This window comes from Chamaea fasciata, unplaced genomic scaffold (assembly GCF_029207755.1).
Source record: "Chamaea fasciata isolate MVZ Bird 193981 ecotype frontalis unplaced genomic scaffold, bChaFas1.0.hap1 SCAF_2, whole genome shotgun sequence".
NCBI classification, from domain to species: domain Eukaryota; kingdom Metazoa; phylum Chordata; class Aves; order Passeriformes; family Sylviidae; genus Chamaea; species Chamaea fasciata.
This window is the reverse complement of record NW_027094087.1, coordinates 10,071,407-10,096,167: the sequence shown is the minus strand read 5'-3', so window position 1 is coordinate 10,096,167 and position 24,761 is coordinate 10,071,407. Positions and strand designations below refer to the sequence as shown.

Below are 24,761 nucleotides of genomic sequence, written 5' to 3'. Positions count from 1 at the left end.
GGACTGATAATTATAACAGCACAAACATAATGAGCTCTATGTGTAATTGATGGTGAGTTGATCTGTTTTTTCAAATTAAAAAAAAAATAAAATCATTTTCAACATGTTTAGGGAGAGTTATTTTACTGCTAACATTTCAATAGTGGTTTTTATACCTACGTTGTAGAGGAACCTTTTATTCCAAGAACACCCTGAAAGCTGGATGACTTTTTTCTGTATGTGAAACATTTTAAACAAACTTGAAAATCAATTATAACAAAAGAAATGTTACACTGGTTTTGGAAATTTTGGAAAAAGCAAGCTAAGGTTTTCTTCCCAGCATTTTGGGCTTATTAACATTTTTGGTACAACAACATAAACAAAAAGAGACTGGAAAGACTGTGAAAGGGGGAAAAGAATCTGCCCTAAGAATGCAAACCTCTTTCTGCCCATTTCTCCTCACTTTAGTTCATTAACACTGTTGAACCACAGAGATGTAGCCATGACTTTTGGTGCTTCCTATATGACAGAACATGCTAAAATTCAGCAGAAAGACTTACTGTCCCTTTGTGGGTGAAACTAACCAGGACCAAGAAGAGGTACTGGATACATTTGTTCTCTCTGTTTGGCAGAGCTGGGGAAAGGAAAGGCAGATTTTCAGAGGTTCCTTAGAATTATGAATTAAAATCAGCATGTCCTTCTCCTAGTTATTGCTGTTATTATTAGCAGAAGGAGTAGGAGTACCAGTTTTATTTAATATATATAGCTCTCTTTACCATTTGGGAAAATTAGAATTAGTGTTAGAAAGTGGCCTTGGGCTTGCTTCCTCCAAATGCTTTCCCTTTGCTCACCATTAAAAATAAACTCTGAGGGGTTCTTTAAATAGTGATAGGAAATAAAATATGTATCTTTCCTTGGATTTCACTACTGCCTCTTTCCATCCTGAATGCATTTAAAGACAGAAGAATACCAACAAAGAAATAAAATACAAGGAAGAACAGAGGCTCTGCTTTGGATTTGCTGTGTGTGCCCAAGTATTTAGTATTATCTAAATATAATGAGGGGGTGCTGAAACATGGAATGACATCCTCTCTGAGAAGAGTGAGGATGGCAATAGCTCCAACGGGCAAACTCAGCCCCTGTTAGGTCAGCAAGAAACTTAACCAGCAAAACCAGATTTCAAGGCAGAATACCCGTCAATGCTCTAGTCACTGTTGCATGATTAGCAAAAACCAGGGGGGCAAACAATACATATTTTAGGATTCTTTCCCTTTTCTTCTCCTTTTCCCCCCAATTAGTTGGTTGCTTTGCTGTTGCTAAATTCCCTTTGTTTTCAAAGAATTTAATTTTCTGTCCACTGAAGCAAAACTGAAGAAAAGAAGTGAGAAAATGATGGGGCAACTAGGCAGGTAAAATCCTTGTAAATCCTACTCCAAACTGCTTAATATTCTGAATCCCTACTTCAGGGAGATAAAAAACCCCATTGGCATAGTCTGAGTTGCACTGATGTCTGAGTAGGAAGAGTTTACTGTGGATTTGGAAGCTTTGCTTCTAAAAAAAAAGAGAGAGAAAGCAAGAAATTAAGATTCTTCTGTTATGCTGGGGTTTTCTATAACACAAGCCCCAGTGATAAACAGAAATATAAACAAACAGAAATTAGAAGCAATAGAAGTGGTCACAAACTGCTGAAGGTCTCCATTTAATTAGCATTCAAACTGATAGCGAACCATCTAGCTCATTTTGATTCATTATGAAACACTACTGGAGAAACAGAAAAATAACATAATTCCTAATGATTAAGACTGCCATTATGTATATTTGTATAGGCATCAGACTCTTTTCAAGTTGCTGGGACCAAGCCAGGATTCCAATTTTTGCCTGAAGCAGGCAAGAGACTCTGGTGAAATGAAACTTTAACATCCCTACTGCAAACAAAAACCTGCCTTTGAGAGTGTGGGCTCAGTTCAATTGCCTGAACACACACACAGGGGCAGAGCCTCCTCTGCATCACCCAGAGGATGAGAAGCGCTGGTAAATGTTTGTTATATATCCTTTAACATAGCTCAAGCACCCTATGTATTAGTACTGCTGTAGGACTGCATTAAGCTGAGGGATCACTTTTGTTTTATTTTAGCACCAGGAGATACAATTGGGACACATTAAATGGATGGGCCCAGAATCAACTGAATGCCTTCTTCACCCACCTCCCCCAGCTCCCCCAAACTATCCAATCCTGAATATTCCCTTCATATATTCAGTGTAACGTGCACAATTTTATACATGGAATATTTTATACATGGAATATTTTATACATGGAATTGCTAGTTTAGACTCACAAGGCTTGAGCACTCCAAGCCACTGGTCTTTAACAGCCTTCACTGATGTGTAGAAGATAAGAGCCTGTTCAGGGGATGTAAAACCAAGTAACTTGGATGAAAATGTCTCCACAGATCATGAACTTTTGCCCATTGACACGTCTCTGGTTGTTTCCTGTCATCTTTGTCTCATTCATAAATGGGCGAGTATTGACAAAAAAACAAGATTAAAATACACACACTTTTAGATGTTCAGGGCTAAAAGTCAGTGTTTCTGTTTCATGGCTGGCTCTGCTTTCCCCCTGCCTATGTACCAGAGGGAGAGATGTGACTGACTAGGATGTGTATCCTCTTGGCAGCTCGAGTTCCTCACCAGGAAATGCAGAATCAGAGACGAAATTCTACCAGAGGAGAGAACCCCAGCAGCAACATTGCTGGTCTCCAGAAGAGGTACCTGCAGAACAGCATGGCTCTCCTTTCTCTGCCCAAAGAACCAGAGCACAGCTTCATATGTGCTCCATGACCTTCCTGAACATGAAAAACAGCTTGAATTTATGTGTATCTACAGAGGAAAAAAGACCAATAAAAAGTCTCTAATGACATGGCATATTTTCCTGAAGAAAAATCAAAACCCAAAGAAAACTCACAATATTGTTTCCTTTAACCCACTATATAAAATTCTTATTTTTATGGCTCCACTCATGGATTTTGGAACTTCTGAATATTGAAAAACGTGGGTTTGTTTTGGCAGGAAAAATAAATTGTTCACAATGTACTTCATGATCATACACATCTTCCTTCATCGAGATCGTATTTGTCTAATATTCACCAACTTAATCCTGTAAAAAACTGTACCCAAATTTTTACCTGTGTTTGCTGTGGCAAATGAACTGTGACTTACACAGCAGCATGTTTACATGGTTTGTACATCAGGATGGTTTTAGCAGTAAATTTTACTGCTAGAAGATTTAGGTTAACTACGTCAGATTAGGGTAGAGGGTTGTAACAGTTGCGATTTAATCATCTCGCAATCTTCCGTATTTTTATCTGCAGTTATAAAATCTGAATTTGTATTACCCCTCTCTCTGCTTTATGTCCCTTATTCCTACCATTAGTGTAACAGATGCTCTTTGGGTTTTCCCTATCACTTTTGTTAATTGTGGAGCCATTACTGCTATTACAACCTTGAGCCACCCAGACAGTATTTCTTTGCACATACCACCAATGCAATTGCCAAATAGTTTGATAATCATTTTTCCACTGAACTCACACAGTAGCTGACCATAGAGAGAAATTATTATGTCCGTTATAGCAGTAAGATTCACAAGTGATGAGCATTCTCATCAAATGATATCTTTTTTTTTTTTTTCCTGATAAAGTGAATTATATTGTAGGATGAGTAAATGCCTTTTTCATCTGTAATTTTTATTTGCATTATTTGGAAGGAGGAAAATTCATAACTTGCTTTTATGATTTTATAATGTCTTTGAAACTGAGTGACTTGGCAATAAAGAGTCCAAATTAGTCATTCATTTTGTTAAGATGTGTTACATCACTATTATTTATGGCAATAATGGGGGGGATTAATCTGCACTCTCAAGCATCTTTGTCTCCTTCACAACCATTAGACTTTTATTTAGTTTACAAATATAATCTTAAATTTAGAGGGAAAACCTGAAAATTCTGTAACAGCAAAAGGAAATACACCTTATTTAAAAACATCCTTTAGGAAAGCACAAAAGACTTTTATGACTAGATGCATAATCAGTTGCCCGTGTACTTTTACATTTTCAGGGTTGAGGCCCAATTAAAATACTCTATGGCACCTTCGAGAAATTATTTTCTGTTCCAAAAAGTTCCAGCATTTGCTATTTTTCAATCCTAGCCATGTCCTAACCTTTAAATTTTACACAAGCAAAGAAAATGTAATTCTGTAAAAATAATCTTTCAAAATATTACAGACTACTTAAACAATGGAGTTTACTGGTTTATAACAGGACAGAATCTAATTGAGACTGCATTTTTTTTTTCACCAGACAATTAGGCGAGAAATGGTTTTAGTTTAGATTTCCAAACAATGCACTCAGATCACATTCTCCAGGTAGTGCTAGAGACACAGTGGGCAGGATGACAAAAATGTTCACATGCTCCATGGAGACGTTTCTCCAGCATCTCTCTCACTTTCCTTGTCTCCCCCTACTAAACCTCACTTTGCCAAAAATGATAGAAGACTCTTTTAAAAGCATCCTAAGCCAGTACAAACTTCTGAGGGGTGAATTAATGAGAAAAAGAAGGACACAGTGGTGTTTGAAAATGTTGATGATTTTGTGTAATGATCACTTGACTCGGTCTGATTTTCTAAGATCTGTATCAAGTGATTTTTATCTATGTTTGCTGTGGTATGTGAACTCTGTTATGGATAACAGCATATTTACATTGTCTGTACACCAAAGGTGCTTTAATAATAAATGATATCTTTACAAGATTTACTTTAACTAGATTGGATGAATGTAGAGGTATATTAAGGTTGAGATTTAGTCATCTTGCTTTTTTTTTTTGTATTTTTATCTGTGGCTATTAAATTAATATATTTAAATTTACTTTTCAGAAGACTGCAACAAAAATAGCCTTGTAGTCTACAGTTAGTCAACATTTAGAAAAGCCCATTTTGATGAATTTATTGTTTCTAATATTAATTAAAGTTAGGATTTTGGGTTATGTTTTTCTTCATTTAAATGATGACAAATAGGACATTTGTAATTTTCAATTACAATCCGAGAACATAGGAATGTCTGTACTAGATGGGAAAACATCACCATCTAGTCCAATTTAATTTACAACCAAAATGAAAAATGGAATATATAAAGTTTCTTTTGCTCACTCACCCATTTTTTGACTCCAGAGTCTAGAAACTTTCTGCATTGGTGACTGTATTCACATAATTCATGTTTTTCATGTCATTTCTAATTTAATTTAACTGCTGCCACCTTTCTCTCCAGCTATCTCTTTCCCAAGGTGAAGAGTGCTGGTGTGTTTAATCTCTCTTAGCACAGACACCATTTTCAAAGATCAGCCATCCTTCTCCCATTTTTCCCCCCCTCATTTCTTTCACATTTTCTTTTTTGCTGCTGGATGAGCAGAACTCCACGCTGCACCTCCAAAGCAGAGGAGCAATATTTCCAAAGCATGGAAGGTTCACCCTAAGGTGCACCTCTGTTTGGGTTTCTGCCTCTCTCCTTGCTTGAAAATCATTCTTTCCCTCCAGCAAAAGGGTCAGGTGACAGTGACAATGACACTGTAGGGCTCTGTCACTCGTTTCCTGGTAGTGGAATAATTAATACCACTTCAGGTATCAAATGAAAGACTTTTGAGCTCTTCACAGTCCTGAAATATCTCGAGTTATTTTTCAACTAGCTTGTGAAAATAGCTCTACCTGCCAGGAGGAATAAGCGGGGAGGGGGCGATTGACCTCTTTATTATGCAAAGAAAAAATAAGCATTATCTCTGGTAGACCTCTATAAACACTTTGACACTGAAATTCATGAACCTTTCCTAAGTTAATCATAAAACTGATTTCATATGTTACATGAACTGAAAGGTGACCATGGCTTTCTGCTAAATACTCTAACTTCAGTAAAAAAAAGAAAAAAATAATAAAAATCTGTGGAATAGAAAAGGGGAATGCTCAGCATATGAGTAAATACTTTTAATTAGTTTTAAATTTCTGCCTTAAACATATAGTTGTACAACTCAACTTCTCTCTAGTAGCAGTCATATTTAGCATTATCTACTACGGCACTGCAGATGTTCAGATATATATTTGGAGAATGAGTAAAAATTTGAAGTCCGATTATTTTTCTTTCTTTGAAGCAGGTTCTGCGGACACTTCTGACAGAAATTGGGTCTTATCTAAATATTCACACCTTATCAAAGTTGTGAAGTGCTACTTAAAATGAGCAAATGGAGTAAATGCTTGATAACTGCATAACAATATAAATGCTTTAAGCTTATCATGAAAATTATTTATCTATAATAACACAGACTGGGTTCCAAGAAAAAAGCACAAACCAAAACCCCTCAGTTTTGTTCTACTAGTCTCAGTATGCAATGATTAAGTTGAAAAAAAAAAAAAAGAAAATAATCAAATTAATGGAATATTTGGGCCCGATTATGCCACGGTGCCTTCTAAACAACCTTCCAAGTAAACTTTTTTAAGTAAAGTTCAAAGAATGGGGTTTACTCCTGATGTCAAACAGGCTCCTAATGTCCCATAGACACACATGCATTTGAATTAAAACGCAGATGGAGCTTCCCTGATTTCCCTGGGATTGCTGATACAGCACCAAGTGGGAAGGTTTGCAGGATCAGGACAGTATCTGCAGCCAGACCACTGTCCCTTGTCCAGAAGACAAGAAATCAGGTCATGGGAAGGCACCAAGAAAAGTCCTAATGTTAAGAACATTTTGCATTTTTCTGTAGTCACAAACTAATTCAATTAATATGTAATCATAATGTATGTTGGATATCATGTAAAGCTGACAAAAAAAAAAGTTCTTAAATTTTAGTACAGGCCTGACAAAATTGCACCGTCTTGTAAAGTTCAGGCTGAATAACACTCTGCCGGATTGCAGGTCCCATTCTCTGCCATGCTCTTGCCCTGCTATGTATGTAAGGGCTGCTGCCAATGCAGCACAGCTCTGCTGCTGATACATCATTTTCCTTTTGATTGCTGAAAGAAAGGCTGTGGAATTCAGTCAGGATTAGCTCATATTCCTACAACAGTGAGGGGGCATCACGTGTTTTTTGGGACTTTTCCGCCTCACAGTCTTAAAACCCCACTTTTTTCAGTCCTACATGCTTTCATTTTAGGTTTTTATCTTTAGGTATTTTTCTTTCACTATGGTACAGGCAGTGCAAAGACAATAATTGATGCTAATGGAATATCAGCAGATTAAACTAAGATCTTAAGATATAACATGTTGATGGAAAGACTAAATTTCTTGACATAGGTCAATTCATTAAAAATTAAATAATTGAACAGGTGCTTTTTGGCAGAAAAAGTGTCCACTCCATTTAGAAAATCCCATTTACTACATTTGCTAATAAATAACTTATCCACGGTAATTTTTGACCTAGATCTGATGTCTGAAGTTAAGTTTTAGTTGATGTTCAGGACTAATGAAGCTAATTCTTGGAACTCTCAACTGACCAAGACTCTGATATTATTTGACCGCCATTTTCCTTTTTCCCTTTTCCATCCTTTTAACATACTTTTAATATTGCAATATGGCTAAAATAACTGCCCTTTTCCAACACTGGTCTTTTGAACACAGTACAAAAGACCCTCTTCTAACCATTACAAAGGGAATTAAAATAGCTTTTTCAGGCATTAAAAAACCATTTATTGAAGGGATCCAGCAACAGATGGGGAAACGTATGACTGAACCTCTTCTAAACGTTTATGTGCCTTTTAAAAAAATTATATTATCCCATAACTTGAATCCTTTGATTATATTTTATTTGGAAGGCAAGGTGACCTAAATTTTCACGTGTGATATTAAATGTAAAGCTCAGATCTTTTCAGGAACCTCTCTCAACTGGGGGCTTGTGAGTTCCAGTGCAACATTAGGCATCTGCTGTGGCTGCCATGATATAAATGCTAGGGATGAATAGAATACAATGGAACAGAATAGAACAGAACAGCCACGGTGAAAGGGACCCACAGGGATCATCCAGCTCAACTGCCTGACTGATTCAGGCCTGACACTCAAAGATCTTTATGGATGGGATTGTCCAAAGCTTCCTAAACACTGACAGGGATGGGGCATTTACCACCTCCCTCTCCAGGAAGGCTGTTTCAGTGCTTGGCCACTCTTTGTAAAGAAATGTTTCTTAAGTCCAGTCTGAATCTGTCCTGGTGCAGGTCTGAACCATTGCTGTCACTGGATGCCAAGGAAGAGATCTGCACTTCCCTCTCCACTTTCCCTCCTCAGGATCAGCCTCTTTTTCTCCAGACTAGACAAGCCCAGAGTTAAATTCAATGCATTAATGCCAATTCTGACTCTGAATGAAGAGGGCAATTTAAATGTGGCATATCCACACTATCACCCCCAGTAAATCCCTTTGTAAAATTAGTTAATCAATAGTAAAATGAGATAAATAAAAAGTGAATGATAATAAGAAAAAAGGGTGATAGAGAAATATGAAGTTGAAATGGGCAACAGTAGGGAAATTGAAGAGGTTACAATGCACAGAAGAGGCCACTAATTTTCTTTTATCCAGCTTTGTTTTTCCTATTGCCTTTCTCAACCATGTTTGGCCTATGACAGACCCGTTGAATTCTAGACACTTGTGACTTGGAACACTCAGTAAGAGTTTATTCTGGGTTCTTTAGTAAAGTTTGTGAAAGCATGAAGAATTAGCAGCACCATTCTGTAGCCAACAAAAGATAGAGAAGGGTTTAAGACATGTTCAATCCTAAAAAACCTATGTCAGATGACCCCAAAAGGCATGAAGACTGATCTCTGTTTAAATGTTAGATGTTGAGTATGTTTAATTTCATTTACATTGAGAGACAAAAGTGTAACATAGGATTGTGCTTGAATACTGAACTAAACTCAAATATTGCCATGTATCAACCAACCATAGGTTAAAAGAATTCTTCACAAAATCATGTAATATGGTAGGATTTTGAAAGTTCTTCTGTCTAGAAACCAGGACAGTTACTAACAGGTTTAGAAGCCTGTAAAAAAGACAACACACTGTCAACGGTAAAAAACAATTTAAAAAAACCGTCTGAATGTATTTGAACAGCATTAACTTCCAAAGCCCTTGAATCTGCTCCTTATGTTCTGTCTTCAGAAGGCAGCTTAACAGTTCATCACTTTTTTAATAAAACAGACACTTTTGAAAATGTGTTTTAGACTGACCCATGTGTTGTTCATATTATGGGTATTATTTTTTCTGTTATTATATACAAGTGCATGCAGGCATTGCCTATATAAAAAAAAAAAAAGAAAAAAAAACAAAACAAGAAACCAGAAGAAAAAGTTTCCTGCCCTTGAACTTTACTGATGTTCTTAATTTCTCCATAACATTGCAAATATAACAGGAGCAGGACGTTTCAGACTGCATACAAGCCATCTATTTTATTACAGGGTTGAAGGCAAACCCAGACTACTGTGAATTTCTGTTGTGTGTGAATTGTTCCCCTGAATGTTTATTTGGTTGAGTAGAATTATGCAGAAATCCTACAGTCCACTCACATTTCTTAATAAATATAAAGAAACACATTCTGCATAGGAAAACAGGACTGAAATCTCTGAGTGTCACAGTAGTAATTTGAAGTAAATTTTTCCACAGAAAGGATTTGGTAAGAATTAGTGAATACTACTCAAAAGCACCAGGAAGTAAAAAGGTGAATATTTTCATCAGACAGAAACAATTAACACACTTCCCCCACAGTCACACTATAACACAGGGACCTAGAATAAAAACAACAACAACAAAATCCCACAGGGACTGGGAATCTATAAAACCACTCACAAATTACTTGGCACAAGGTCTTGTGGTGGAGGAGAGCCAACCTGAATGCAACAAAAGACTAATTTCTTCTTTGCATTACTATCTCCAGAAATATTGGGACCAGATGCTTCTGAGATGAACTGGAAGGATAAGGCTCCGGAATTAGGCAACCCTTAAAAACCTAAATAACCCAGGGCTGCTATTGTCTTCAAAACCACACAGTTTATCCCAAAAGCCCACAACAACAGTCTGACATATGGATGTCCACACACACAACAGCAACCAAGCATTCACACCAAGAGAACTGCATTGTAGGTGATAAACGAGCTCAAGATTGATGGCAGTAATTGTGCCAAAGAATCTCAAAGTGTGCCCAATATTTGCAATTCAGCCCAGTAACACAGTGGATTCCTGCAATGGATACAATAATTGAGTGAAACTCAAACCTAAACATCAGAAATGTTCCTCTGTGCAGAAAATTTCACAAAAAAACCCACCAAAAAACAAAACCCCCTATCAAACAACATTCCCCCCCCCCCAAACGCTTTACATATTAATTTTCTGGGCCACTCCCATTTTCTAACAAATTAATATAGTTTCAAAAGCCAACTTCTGTCAAGTATGTTCAGGGACCTTGTCCAAAGTCAAGGCTAAAGTCCATTACTGCAGTTTGAATTAATTAAAATGAAACTTGCCTCTACTCTGTCAGGTGCTGAATGCACTTCATGACCTGATGTGTATAAAGTAGGGACTTGTTAGCCACGAGTAAAGAAGCATACAAAAGAAATAAAATGTCTTCCTCAAATTGTCAGCCTGGGGTATTTTTTAAAAATATATTCCCATAAAGATTTATATTCTGGCCTTTGTTGTCTGGGATCCTTGCCTCTTACCCTTTATGCTAGAAAAGGAAATTGTACATTAAGGTAAATTGCTACTCCTGATACTTCTTTCCCTTGACTGATGGTTTTCTATTACAGGCTTGCTAGAATTCAGACTGGAAAGAAACCCAAGCATCTTGATTGAAAAGATTTGATACATTCTTTTCAAATTCATGCTATCTAAATCACAGCAGGATGACTTGTAATCAAAGTTTTTCAAAAAGAACATAAATTTGGGGAGAAGGAAAAGGCCATTCAGCCCATTGCAAGTCATCCTGGTTAACACAGTTCTTCTAGAATAATATCTCCCTTCTTCTTTAATGACCCCAGTGCCTCCAATTCCAAACTTGGCTCAGTAGGCTATTGAAAAATTGTATTTCTTTTTGAGTGAAAAGTACTTCCTTGTGTTGGTTCTGAATTTCATTTTTTCAGGCAATTCCAGTTCTGCTTCCCTGTTCGGTCTTTTATAGTCAGCCAAACAGTGAGTCAAGTGTTACTGAATAAGGTTTTTCACCCTGTATTTCTCAGAGTAGATGAGTTTGTAATTCTCTCTTTTTCTCAATTTTGTAGCGACAAAAAATGAACTCAGGTGTGAATATGAGGCTGTGGACTTCAAACCAGACTTCTCTTCCACTCCTTTCCCTTAAAGGTGTGTTTGAAAGTAATCTTTTAAAACACTGGTGTTTGATTTTTGTTTGCCTTTGTTGACTGCTCACACCCACACATGTGCCAGCCCCTCCAAGCACTGTGGCACTCCCTCTTCTCCAGGGTGCACTCACTGAATCTGACACAGAAAAGACATCCCAAATGACTAACACAGAAAAAAACCCAGGGGTGTGATTCAGCAACTTATTTCAATGCTCTGACAAATCCTTAAAAAAAAAAAACAAACACCTTAAGAATACCCTTTTTTGTATTCGCAGCCTGAATAACTTCACATGCAAAAATTAATAGGTTGGGTTAAATAATCTCCAAAGTCACTCTCTGTAGATTTTGCTTTTATTTTTTTTTTTTTGTTCTGGGGAATGCTACAGCTTCAAGTTTCACCAAGGTCATCTTTCATCCAAAAAAACTTAATATAATTAGTATCAATTCTGCATTTTGTGAGGCTCACACTGGAAGTTATTAACTGTGTTTCAAGTGGAATGTCAGAGAAACGAAGGGCAGAGAGAGTAATCTTTTCAGCTTCAAAGGCACAGTTGATGATTTTAGTTCACTGGTTAGTGAGAAAGACATGCATTTTTTATTAAAGGTGTTAGCAATACATTTGGAACTGTAAGCATTTTTCCTCTCTTTTTTTCTTTCCTTTCCTCATTTTTAGAACTTGGCACCACTTGAGTCTTTTTTTTTTTTAACATCCCACATGGCACTGAAACAGTTGCTTTAGATGTCCTTGTTGTTAGCTGTAACAATACTTAGTTGTATACTTTTGCTTTTAACAGTGAAGCACTTCATCAATACCCTGACAGCACAGGACTTGCCAAAATCTGCCTTACCCAGAAACAAATATTTAAAAAAAGGTATCAGTTTTTGCTGCTTGCCTTTAAAATACCAAAAAACCTCTCTAAATGAACTAAAACTAAGCTTTGTGATCCCATATAAACACAGCAACAGTGGAAATTCAACAGCAACCATTTGCTTAATCTTTCTCCCTGCTGTAAGAAATTCAATATATTGCCCTTAAAACTTATCATTAAAGATGTGCTTGACAACGCCTTTGAAACGAAACAAATCAAAGTCTTAATAAGATCCTAAAGATCATAGATTCAATTCTTACAAATGAAAATTCAAGAACCAATTTCAAAGCATATTTACAGAGTCTTCTTTACAATAAATACTTGCTTTTAAGAAGAAAATGCTTATGGAATGTGAAGCCTTCAAGAATCAATCTATGGTTGTTAACCTCAAAGACATTTAAGTGAGAAGCAAGGCTCAAATTTGCAACACTGAGGATAAGTGCTGAAGAGAAACACCAAGGGGAATTGTGGATTCTCTCTTTTCTTAGGTCCTAAATTAAGTCTACATAAGTTCTGTTGGGTGCTCTTTAATAAAATAAAGATTTCTCTGTCTCATTATAAATCTATGAGACTGGAAAATATACAAGAGTTTAGGTCAGGGAACCAGCAGGTCTCTCTGGACTGAGCAGATCACAGATTTTATCTGTGAATAACACACCAAACCACATACAGCCCCACTGAAAATTAGTGAGCTTATCTATCTGTAAAGTTTTACCTGGAAGAAAGGACAGTTCAGCCTGTTTTTCTGCAGAGGAAACACTTTGGATATCTGTAGGCCATTGTCAAGCTTATGGGGCAGCACTGACAATGCACAAAAAAATAGTCTGTCTCTCTTTGGACTGGAAAATCCAGATCCCTCCACTTCAGAACTGCCTGTGAGTGAGATGGGATAAACTCATTTAACCCAATGCTTGTGCAGATGTAAATACTAGGTCACCAAAACCTCTTACAATCAGTAGAATTCTGGCTTTTAAATCAAGAGGTACAAAACCCTACTTGTTAAAAAGTTACTAGTTTGAAAATCACATTTTAAGCCTGAACAGAGTATGAAGTTAGTATGAATAATATAGTTTTCATACTTTGTTTACACCTGAATGTTGAAAACCACTCACTTGAGGTCAGCACCCAACTAGAGGTCAGATGAAAATGGTCAGTGTGACATCAGTACACACTGACTCTGGTGCAACACTTTACACAGAGGTGATGACACTGATGACTTCAGCCCTTCTCCCCAGGGATTTTTTTGGAAATGCCTGTGCTTCCTTGCTAGCTGCACGTGGAGGCAGAAGGACAGCTAACACCTCACAGCCTGTGGCACCTGAGGAGAGGTCTGAGGCTGAAGTCAGAGCAAAGGATGCTCTTGGCAGGCAGTAAAAATGCTTCCAGGAGAAGGGACTCTTAATTTGGAAAACCTCTTGCACTGCCAGTTTACAATAGAGACTGTCAGACTGCATAATTCATATGCAATAGGAAAAAAAAAAAAAAAGCCCAAAAAACCCCAGTGCGATCAGGGCTTAGGCTGGGAATGTTTGAATTCCTGACGCATTGCTGAAGCCTCTCTGGAGCTCAGCTATATAATGGAATCTTTATCAGACCATCAACCAATTGTGATACGTATCTGCACAGCCTTGCATTTTGGGTTAAGTGATAATCCATCAAGGCTGGAAATCATTGTGTACTTTTTAAGTTGCCTACTTCATTACTGCAAGCTGACAGCTGGATGGATTTGTTAGCACTAGAAATATTTGTCCCAGACACAAAGAGCAGGTTCCTAATATATGATATTATGATATTTTCTTTCATGTATTCAGCATGCCTGTAGTTTAATCTACGTCTCATTTATGATATTCATTTACTTGGCAAACTATTCAGATCATGAAATCTATCTTTATTTGTTCCAGAATGCAACAGCCTCATTTCATGAATAATATGACCAAATAATGTGTAATAATGATGACGATCTTCATCTTACATCATAACGGCTGTTAAGCAGAGAAAATTGCCATTTTATAAATGGCACAGGTCTCTGCTTTAGTTTTTAAAGTTAAAAATTGCAAAGCACAAGTACTTTTCATGGCAATGGAGGTAACTAGCCTCACGTGGGTCACGTTGCCAGAATTTTTTTTGGTGGCTAGACTGCATTAGCGATGTGCATGTTGCCTTGAGGATTACTCTTGGATTGATATTACAACTATGAAGCAACGTTTAAAAGTATCTGAGAACTGGAAATTCCATACAGAGCATTTGGGTTTGATTTTGGTCTGCTCACAACAGACATCAGGGTATTTCCATTTCCATTTTTTAGCATGTAGTGATAATGCAGCTTTATATTTAGTTTCACGCTGCATGAAAAATTTTCTCCTTCCATAACCACATTCTGCTGCTACTTACTGCCCTGTTGCCTCTGAGACACAGGAAGGTATCTTGTGTGGATGTACCAGTTCCCAAAATTCCTAGCCTTAAATTTTTAAAAAAATACAGAATAAGGTTATTTTCATGCTATGTTTGTACAGCCTTTTTCTTGCTTGGAGCTGGAATGGTTTTGGTCTGTGATCACCATGCATGTGAACACGTGCTGTTTGCCATTATTTTAATCCTATGGGGACACAGAAATCTGTAGGAATCCAGACAATAAAATATGAAACATTTGAGATTTTTTATTATATCTCATTGTTTGTGTTGTGGTTTTGGGGGAGGGGTGCTGAAGGAAGGGATTTAATTTTTTTTTTCATTCAGATTATGTTATAAGAAGGTTTTACTGGCTCTGTATCTATCAGACCTGAAAACCAAAGAGCTCTTTGAGTTAGAACAGATGCTACAATCTCCTCTGTTGATCTTAAATCTGTGAGCTTTGAGAATTCACAGAACTAATTGCACCACCAAGCCTGACCAGTGGAATGAAACCCTAATTAAATGGTGCTTCAGAAAAGGAACAAATACTGTGTAACCCCTAAAATTGGCACTGTGGATGACTAAGCCTCATGAAAATATTGCTGTAGAACTTAAGAAACTCCAAGTCCTGTTCACAACAGGTATATTTTGATGTAAAAAAAAAAAAAAATCCAACAGTTTTGTCTACCAGCTGGTTGCAGATGCTAGGGAAGGTTTTCCAGCTATTACTCAGCTGTAGCTTGTGGATGTTTCACCTGGGCAATGGCTCTGACCAAGACAGTCCTGTTTAGAGATTTTGGAAAAGAGGCCTGGAAAGTAAGTTTGAGATCTCATCATGGTGTAACATAGGTTTATCGTGATTTTTTAACACACCATCTATACAGCTGAGGAACAAACAGATTGTAAAAAAAATGGTAATAAAAGAAATCAGAATAAAATCAAGAGATGGAAGTTCTTGAAAGATGGATGATGAAGACTTGAATGTCTAATAGAAAAAAAAATTCTAAGGCACTGTTGTTTGAATCTCAAATTGTTCAGCCTTCTGACAAACCTAGACCTTGGCTAAGCCAGTAGGAGACAAGTGTATAAGTAGGAAGAAAGAAGAGACAAAACATACACAGTTCTAATTTTCCAACACAGTTTGAACAAACCCAGCCACAAATTAGATTTTATGTTACTGCTACAGCTATAAAGTGGTATATAAATGCCAGTTTTTAGCTGGCTGTCATAGGAAACTGCTTTTAAAATTAGACAATGATCATTTTTATTATCAGAGCTGAATGCAAGTAAGCACACACAACTACATTTAAAGGGTGGGTCTACCCTTATCTCCTTTGACCCTCACATATTCTATAGCTTCTCCTTGTTTGGTTTTTCTTTCTTTGTTAATATCTCAGCCTGCCAAGTTATATTAATCAGATTATGGGAAAGAAAAAAAAAAATCACAAGGAAAGATCTGGTAATGTTCAGAAATTTTTGATGGGAAAAAGCATGAGGACTACAAGTACAGTCCAAGTAGTTTCTTCATTTAAGCTGCCTATAATGACACAGTTATTCTAGTAGGGTTGGAGTTTTGGTTGTTTTTGTTTGGTTTTTTTTTTTTTTTTTTTTTTTTAAATTTTAATAGAGACTTCAAGGTAAAACTAGAAAAAAAAAAAAAGAAAATAACATTTTTTTAGCTAGGATGGTTGTCATTTATGCTATTACATAGAAGTATTCACCCTTAAAGTCACAATAGTTTTCAAAATGGTTACAGCCTCAAACCTCTGCTTATGCCACTGTAAACGCCTAAGTTTAGCTCCAGAGATTTCCTTTGAGAAATCTTTATTTTATACCACAGCCAAACCCAATAAAAGCGAAGTGCGTTATAATAAGGCAGGGATTTCACTGACACATAATATGCACAATTTTTGGCTTTGTGGTCACCCTGACAAACAAACGCTTGATCTGGCCAGTGCAGCTGCCTGGGAGCAGCATCATGTCTGTGCTGCTTCAACAACAACTTCTGGAGGTGTTTTTAGGCGTTGCTATATAAAGGTTTGAGCATTCTGGTATAGTCATCACCCAAATGAGTCAGCTGAGCCTGAATCACTCTGATACGTGAGATCAAACTGAATGGATCTGTCTTTTGAGTCTGGGATGCTCTGGCATTGTTACATTTCCACCTGTTTGGGTGGTGGTGGTGGTGGTGAGATGTCAGTCTTCAGTAATAAATCAAAATAAACAAGTTTTATAACCTTTTTGACTTTGTTTTTTTCCTTGATAGAAATAGGATTTGAACAAAACAAAACAAAACTTCTGTTTGTGTGTGTGGGTGATTAACATAATGGGAGCCCATGGGAAGGTTTTACGTACTTTTGTGTGCATAAGCTTTTTCCCTCTGTGAATCCAGAAACACGGAGCTGTTCTGACTTGAGGTGGCTTCTCCTAGACTGTTAATCATACTCCCTCTCCACCTACAGTACTTGGAAAGATTGGCACAGCACCACCTAAATTACCTTTGCACTAACATAGGATTTCTCCAATGGAAGCATCCCTTGTTTCACTGTTGGGACAAATCCACAATCCTCTTGTGCCTCCTCCCAGTCATAAAAGGGAAAATTGCACGGATCCATGCACAACCTCCACAAATAATATTATATAAATCTGACAGAAAGACATCTACTCATACAGTGTATAATTATTCCTTCAGTAGTCCTCCAGATTTGTTTCTTCTCATCCATTTTATTCTCATTTTGTCATACATTCCTCATCACGGTTATTAGGCTTTAAGATACCCTTGACAAATATATAAAGGGCAATATTCCTCGCTGGCATCAAATTATGTTTAGGGTTTTTTGAGTTAGTAGGTAATGTACCAGTAAAAGAGTAATTAATTCCTGAAGGACTGAGCACAAAAACAAGCATACGTTTGTCTGAGAAAGTGAAAAGTTTGACTAAACAGAAAGTTTATGAATTATCATGCTGTCATCCAACTGGAGCAGTAGCCTTTTTCAAGTTATTTACTAAATGCCAGGCAAATTAGGACAGCCATGAATCACATGGTTCCAGAATTAACTTACGACTTTTGGAGAAATTCTTTTCCCCATGAATTAAGGCTTTTGGTAATGAGGAGGTACAATAATCAGAATGCAAAATGCCTTGGATTCACAGATTCCATTGGCTTTTTATACCCTGTACCTTATGCCTGCAAAGACATTTCCTGTGACTGGATGTGAAGCAGCACATACTCAAAGTGGACTATGTAAAAGTCATGCAGAACAGAGGAATGTCTTGTAAAATTTACCTGAGGAGATTCTTAAGTATTAGGCACTAATTTTAGAACAAAATTAGTGAAATCTACCTAGGAAGTTTATTATGCCAGCTATGAGGAACCCAGTTCAAAGATATTATTAAACAGCATACACTACGCTACAATGTGGGGAAAACACATTTCTTTAAGGCATGATCCAACAAAGCAAGACAAAGGAAAAAACAAAAAAGTTTTGATGTTTGAGAATATATAGATAGTTTCTCAACTCAATGTCCTTATATATTCTTTCATGTCAAAAATCTTATTGTAATATGAAGCAGAGGTATCAAAGGGAAATATGTTTATGTGGTACCTTTTGCTCAGCTAGCAACAGATAGTACTTAAAAATTTGACCTTCTCTGAAATGGCTCTTATGTCATTTGTACCTCTGTGGGCTGGGTGCCGTGACATTGGAGATGAGGTTCAGTCTTGTATTTCAGGACGGCAGAACTCCACAGCAGGCACTGAAAGTCTGAACATTATTTGTTTATGGGTCCAGGATGAGGAGCCCCAAGGAGATATACCTTGTCCAAGTCTCTCTGCCATGGAAATCAAGCACTTTGAAAAAAGTCAGGATGAAGGAAGTCATAGAACTTAAACAGCTGAGTCACTGTCTCCCATGCATTTACAAAGTGTCTCTGCTAAATGTCTTTGCCACTAATTTAGGGAATCCTTTCCCCCACTGAACTGGGAAAATAACTCTTCATCAGAGTCATACCGACTTCTGTTTCAAAAGCAAAACCAAACAAGCTGGTGCCTTCGGCTTTTTTGCAGAGCATATCTGTAAGTTTTCTGTCCTTGCTTTTTCATCTGTCTCCATTTGTGGTCATTTTACACTGTGACATCCCCTCCTACCCCCCATTAGAAACAGCAGTCCAGTTGTCTTCCACTGTTGGCTAAAACACAAATTACTTCAGCCTTGTCCTCATTATTCACAATTAATTTCTTTATTTTTTTATTCATCTAGTGTATTTCTTAACACTGCTTTGTTAAATTTCTCACAACTTGCTCATTTCATTTTGCACCCGGTTTGATGCCCGTTTTCCTGTTTCTTACACATAGTAACCTCTTGTTTTTGTTTTAGTGAGGCTTGACATCTTAGACTGTTAAAAAAAAAACTTCATTAATTTACTACATGTGTCCTATTTTTTCTCTGCATTGGGATAAACTATCATTTTCCTTTCAATACAAGATTTTGAGGAAATGGACTTCCCATGCTCATTTGTCCCTTCTATTATCTTCCCAACAGACTCTATCTACCACTTCCTTGATGTTGAAGTGGTCTCATCTTTTCAGCCATTTTGCTTCATTCACTTCTTTCTTTCTGGGAAAAGTGAGTGTTCATGTTTCAGCAATTCATCACCCAATTTTCCCTCCTTGACTTCCTATAAAAGCAGCATCTCTGTAAGGGTAGCATCAAATTACATGCATTCTCCCATGTGTTAGAGCTGAAACTTAGAAGAGAGTTCTCCCATTTCAGACCTTTCTATTTGATGCTAGACACACAAATAGTGAAAATGAACACTCCACAGGAAAGAAAATGAGGCCCTAAACCACACTTCGGAGGTGAGACAATGTATTAAAAACATCAGTACAATCATAACAATGACAGAGTTATGACCACATAAACAAGCAGAAGAAAACAATTCATGAAGGGCAGCAAACTTCAGCACAGCACACCAAGAGCATCGTCCTTCCAGGATGTGAGCCCTTAGAAAATTGGTAGCTTCTGGGCTTTACACAAACCACTTTTTTATAAAGACATGGTAATTCCTGCCATTCTGCTCCTTTTCAGGAAATGTTCCTCTTGCAACCTCTAAGACCCATGAACACCTGTCTGTTTTCCATGGTCTAGCTTTCTCTTTCTGAAGGAAAAGGATTATTACAACACCTCCTCTCTTCATTAAAATAATAGCAATTTCACATTAAAAGTAATATTAAAGATTAAAAAATGTAATTTTAGGTTTGATGTCAGTTCATCACATTAAGGCCACGTTATTAAAATATCTCTGCCCTGTGGAGGAAAAATCTAGGTGATCTGACACGATCACAATCTTTACTCTTGCAAGTTAGGCAGGTCACTACAACTGACTAATAACAACACTTCCAGAAAGAAAAGATTTCATAACTGTCTTAACTTTCCTGGCCTAACTGCACCTCATCATGCCAATACTGGCAGTATGGTAAAAGAATATAATTTCCTCTCTTCTTGTGCAACGAAAGCTTTCAAGGGACCACATAAGAACCTTCTGCCATTTCATTTACCACGAGAGATTTGTAGCTACCCAGAAGATGATAATCTGCAAAACCTTCTGCACACATCTTCCCTATTTAACAGTTATCTGATCAGTCACTGAATAAAAGAGTAAAAATAATCTTTATATTTTGCTCATAAAGAAATGAAGCATTACTAGAAACATTTGAAAAGCTATAACAGAAAAAACCCCAACAGATGGGGGTCAGGAAGGGGAGAGAGAACTTTTAGCTCATTTACTCTAGTTCTGGTGAGATACCAACACCCCTAAATTAGGAATGCCTTAAACTACAAAAGGCTAACAAGGGTGATGCAATGCAATGCCTCTTTGTTATCAAGCAAGATTTCACCACCAGAAATTCCAGTGCTGAGACATCTAGCTTGTTTTAAATGGTAGCACCCAAGATAACCAGTCTTAAAAGGTCATGTTTATTTAAAAATAGCTTGCTTGCATTTTACATTAATTTACTAACCTTAAAAAAATTAAATGCAAATGTATATAAATAATTTAAGCATCCTGTCAAAGTTCACATACACACTCCTAGAGCAATGACAACAATCAAGGTCATACAAAATCTTTCTTAACATACGTGGATTATTCTGTTAAATACAGACTGAACTGAAATGCTTGCACCCTCTCTTTAGCAATTTCTGTTCTTGTTAAAAAAAAAAACAAAAAAAACCCCAAAAACAACCCCCAAAAAAACCAAAAAAACCAACCAAAGCTTCCAAATCAAAGCTCTATTTCCCTATTTATCATGTGCTTCCCAGGCCATAACAAAGAAGGATACTGTACCTCTGATGCTGGTGGCTGTTGCCGATGTGGTTGTGCTGGCTGTTAAGGCTACATTGGTTGTGACTGTTGCAGTGGTAAGGGAGGGGATGACAGTAGTGGGAAGCAAAGTGTTGAAAACATCTGGTGAGTGGAAAAAAAAATAAAATAAAATCATATCATGCAAACAAAAGAGAACCATAATAGTGGTTTAATATGTAAATACAAGCATGTTGAAAATGGCTAAATTAAAACATGATTAACATAAATTATTACAGGTACAACAAAGTACCTTTAAATTCTTGACATTTATCACTCTCAATTTTTATAGTCAATCTTTGAGTACACGGAATTTAAAACTGTTAAAATGACCACATTTCCACAGAACGAGAGAGTGACAGTTTAAGTGACAAGAATCCATTTCTTCACTGAGCCATTTTAAATGTCTCATATAGTAGAAACCATATACAGATGAAACATGCTGTGTCAGAGTGGGAGATGGAAAAAACAACACCATCATGCTAAAATAAACACACACATGTTAACGAGAAATGGCTGTATGTTAAAACACCCACTTTCAGACAGACTCAATGAAGGGAAAAAGGGGAGAAAATGCTACTAACTATAAGAGCTGCTTTTTCCGGATTGCTTTTCTTCTTCCCACACATTTGCTTAAGACACAGTTGTCTGCTAAGATCCAGAGCAGAGTATATTTCAAAATCTTTACCCTAATTAGCAGGCACAGTCATCTTTCAGTCATCCTTAATGCTTACAACTTATTCTTAGTACACATCAGTATTTTTCTAAAACATCTTCAGATTAAAAATCAGAAATGACAATAACATTACTGATAAAAAAGCATGCATGCAAGTCAGAAAAAATCCATACAAAAAATGACAACAGCACCCTATAAAACCCTTCAGGTTTTGCTCAAGAAAATGCAGGTATTGCCAGGATTAGGAGCACGACTGCTTCTCTGCAGAGGAACCAACAATGCCTGATGCAGAATGCTACAGTACAGAGCAGAACACGACCAGATGTACACATAGAAAATACCTTGATTACACTGCCAAAAGCAATAAAGACCAATAGGACTTTGCCTCTAAGGTGACTGCAGGTTTTAAAGAACAAACAAACAAAAGCTCTGAAGAGAACTAGAGAAAAGCACTTCTGAGAAGACATAAAAAGCATCTGACATTTTTCAGATTATTTATCTTGCAGGTTTGAAAGAGAAGGACTCGTTTCTCAGCAGTTGATGGTGAGTAACCCATTCCATACTGATTTCACTGAAAATATTTCTGAAGGGTGTTATTCAGTGCAATAAAAGAGCAAAAATCTGACCCATAATCTGTCTTCCCTTGCTGTGGAAAGAAATGCAATTGGTCCCTGAGTACCATCAATTCTGACTGAAATCAATGGAAGCTGAAGCAGCTCAGAGCTTCTCAGTATTGGGCCCTACAGAACACACTTCAGACACCAGGTTCTTGAGCTCAGCATTGCATAATTACTCTCTTAAGGTTTCAAAGTAGCAAGCTTACCTTATTTCCATGCTGGATGACAGATTATTTTCCAAGTTTAAAAGTCTCCTTTTTTGCTAACATCTATAAGTCACCTACTATTTTCCACATTCCTCTGGTTTTGATAAAAAACACCACTATGCTCTCTGGAATCTATACTTGTGTGATGTTCTACTTCTGAAGCCATCAGAAAACAGTGTAAGATCCATCTTTCATCTGTACACTGATTTTTAATCTAATATGCACTGATATTTAATCTAATTCCCAGTATAAAATATTCTCAAGACAGAAAAATTAGAACAGGCTTTTAAAAACCCTCACAGTTGTAGCCATATTAATCACCGGAAATTATGATAATATTGCCTGGAGTGTGAGTACCACAATAATGCAATAGAACAGAGTATAACAAGCATTAGAAATAAATTAACATGTTAAAAAGATACACGTCACATGTACTGATCTATGCAATTTCTTCTAATAAAAGGAATCACCTTCCCTGATAAGTATCTGTTAAAAATTAAATCAAAGAGAAAAAAAACCCCACCTAATTCATAAGGAGAGTAAAACCTTGTTTATTAAGAAAGCTTTATACATCCTTCTTGTACGTAAAACCAATTAGTGTGACTCATGGCTCCATTAGTTATCTTTCTTACATACCAATTACTTAAGACTGCAATGACAAGTTATGGTTTTATGACAGTGCTACCCAATCTGCAAGCACACTGTTTACCTATTTTACCAAATAACAGCTTATATGAGTCACTGGTGAACTTAAAACTTTCTGGTTTCTCTTCTGATCGAAACATTTCAAACAAGATTTCCTATTTTAAATGAAAGGCTACCTAGCAAGCATTCTAGCTAACATGAACTAGGATATGTCAGAGTTTTAATACAGACATGATCTCACCAGAAGATTCATTAGGAATAATGAAAACTTGTGCATAAATTTGTTTTCTAATGAAAGTCATAAACTGTGATGACAAACATCAAAATGGAAGCCTGGCAGAAGCCTCAAAGGAAATATATCTTCTCAAAAGGGATGCAAACCCAAGGAATAGCATTTGGTTTCTTTCTTTGCAGAGTGAGGTGAATTCCACCATGCGAACGACTGCGGTCTGTCTGCTTTGCTCACTGCAATACCAGTACTTGCTCCTAAAGATCCCAGCACAAGAGAGAAACCAGGAATCATCAGCCTGAGGAGCATCACATCACCCAGGCAATGAAATCTGAGTCTCTTCTGGACTCTAGAAACATTTGGTTGGTACCAGCTTAGGTTCAAGGCTCTGCCCAGTGGAATTACTTCATTAACAACATGAGAGTTGTTGTTAATGAAGTTGTTGTCGAGAGTGTGCAACAGGAATGTGCAAAATAACCAAATAGCTCACAGCTCTGCAGACAGCACTTTTTGGAATTCCTGAACCACATCTCATGCTTAGATTCTACTCTGGACAGCCCAGATCCAAGCACAGCATTCTGCAATGATCCCCACATTGAAAAGACTTGTGTGTATGGTGCCTCCTGAGTCTGATAGAAAGGCTTCTACCAGTTCTTCCAAGATTTATGGATTGTCATGAAAACTTCTTCTTGAAAAGGCTTTTGCATAAGAGAATACAGACTATTCAGTTCCAGAAATAAACTAGAAGTAATGTCCAGGGCTGCTCAGACTCTCACCATGCATTGCAGGTGTAGGAGGTAAATGGATTTGGAAGTTCCCAAAAGCACACATACTATGTAAAAAAACTCCCAACCAAACAAACAAAAAAACCACAAAAAAACCCAAAACCAACCAACCAACCAACCAACCAACCAACCAAAACTTAACTGCATAGGCTTCTGTTTAAGCCAGATGGATCACTGTGCTTCTTAGAGGGTGTGCTGCTCCATTGCATACCAGAAAAGGGAATTACAGTTTGACCTGCTTCTAGTCCTGCTATTTTTTTTTTTTTTTTTAAATGCAAGGCAAACCTATCTTATTTCCCTAGCTAGGCACACGTTGTCATCCAGAGCTCCCTCCTGGCAGCTACCCAGAACACGGTATCAAAGGGACACTGTAGATTTGTCCTCTTGAGCTTTCTGTCAGGGAGGATCTTAACGGAATGGATTTGCAGATTTCTGCCCAAGAAATCTGTGCTGGAGCGAAACTAAATTCCACTTCCTTGTCTTGCAATTTCTGGATCTACTTGTACACAACGTTTGGCTGAAAATGAATTTTTGTTTCTGCCTCTCATGCCTCTAAATACCAAGGATCGTTATGACCAAGAGACCTTGCAGAGCAGAACTTTTTAATTCAAGTAGCCATACCCAAATCACTGCATGAGACTG

The 24,761-nt window shown here is 37.1% G+C and overlaps 1 protein-coding gene across 4 annotated transcripts in view; it reads right to left on the bottom strand.

The window, feature by feature from the left end:
- The window catches only part of CADM2 (cell adhesion molecule 2), a 580,300-nt gene that overhangs the window by 28,597 nt on the left and 526,942 nt on the right, over positions 1 to 24,761 (bottom strand). For 3 of the 4 annotated variants that reach the window (XM_066208460.1, XM_066208469.1, XM_066208488.1), the window contains one exon: positions 20,947 to 21,066. The exons of the other annotated variant lie outside the window; for it this stretch is intronic. In XM_066208460.1, coding sequence (XP_066064557.1) covers positions 20,947 to 21,066 — 120 coding nt within the window. The remainder of the gene's footprint in view (positions 1 to 20,946; positions 21,067 to 24,761) is intronic. 4 annotated transcript variants of the gene reach the window in all.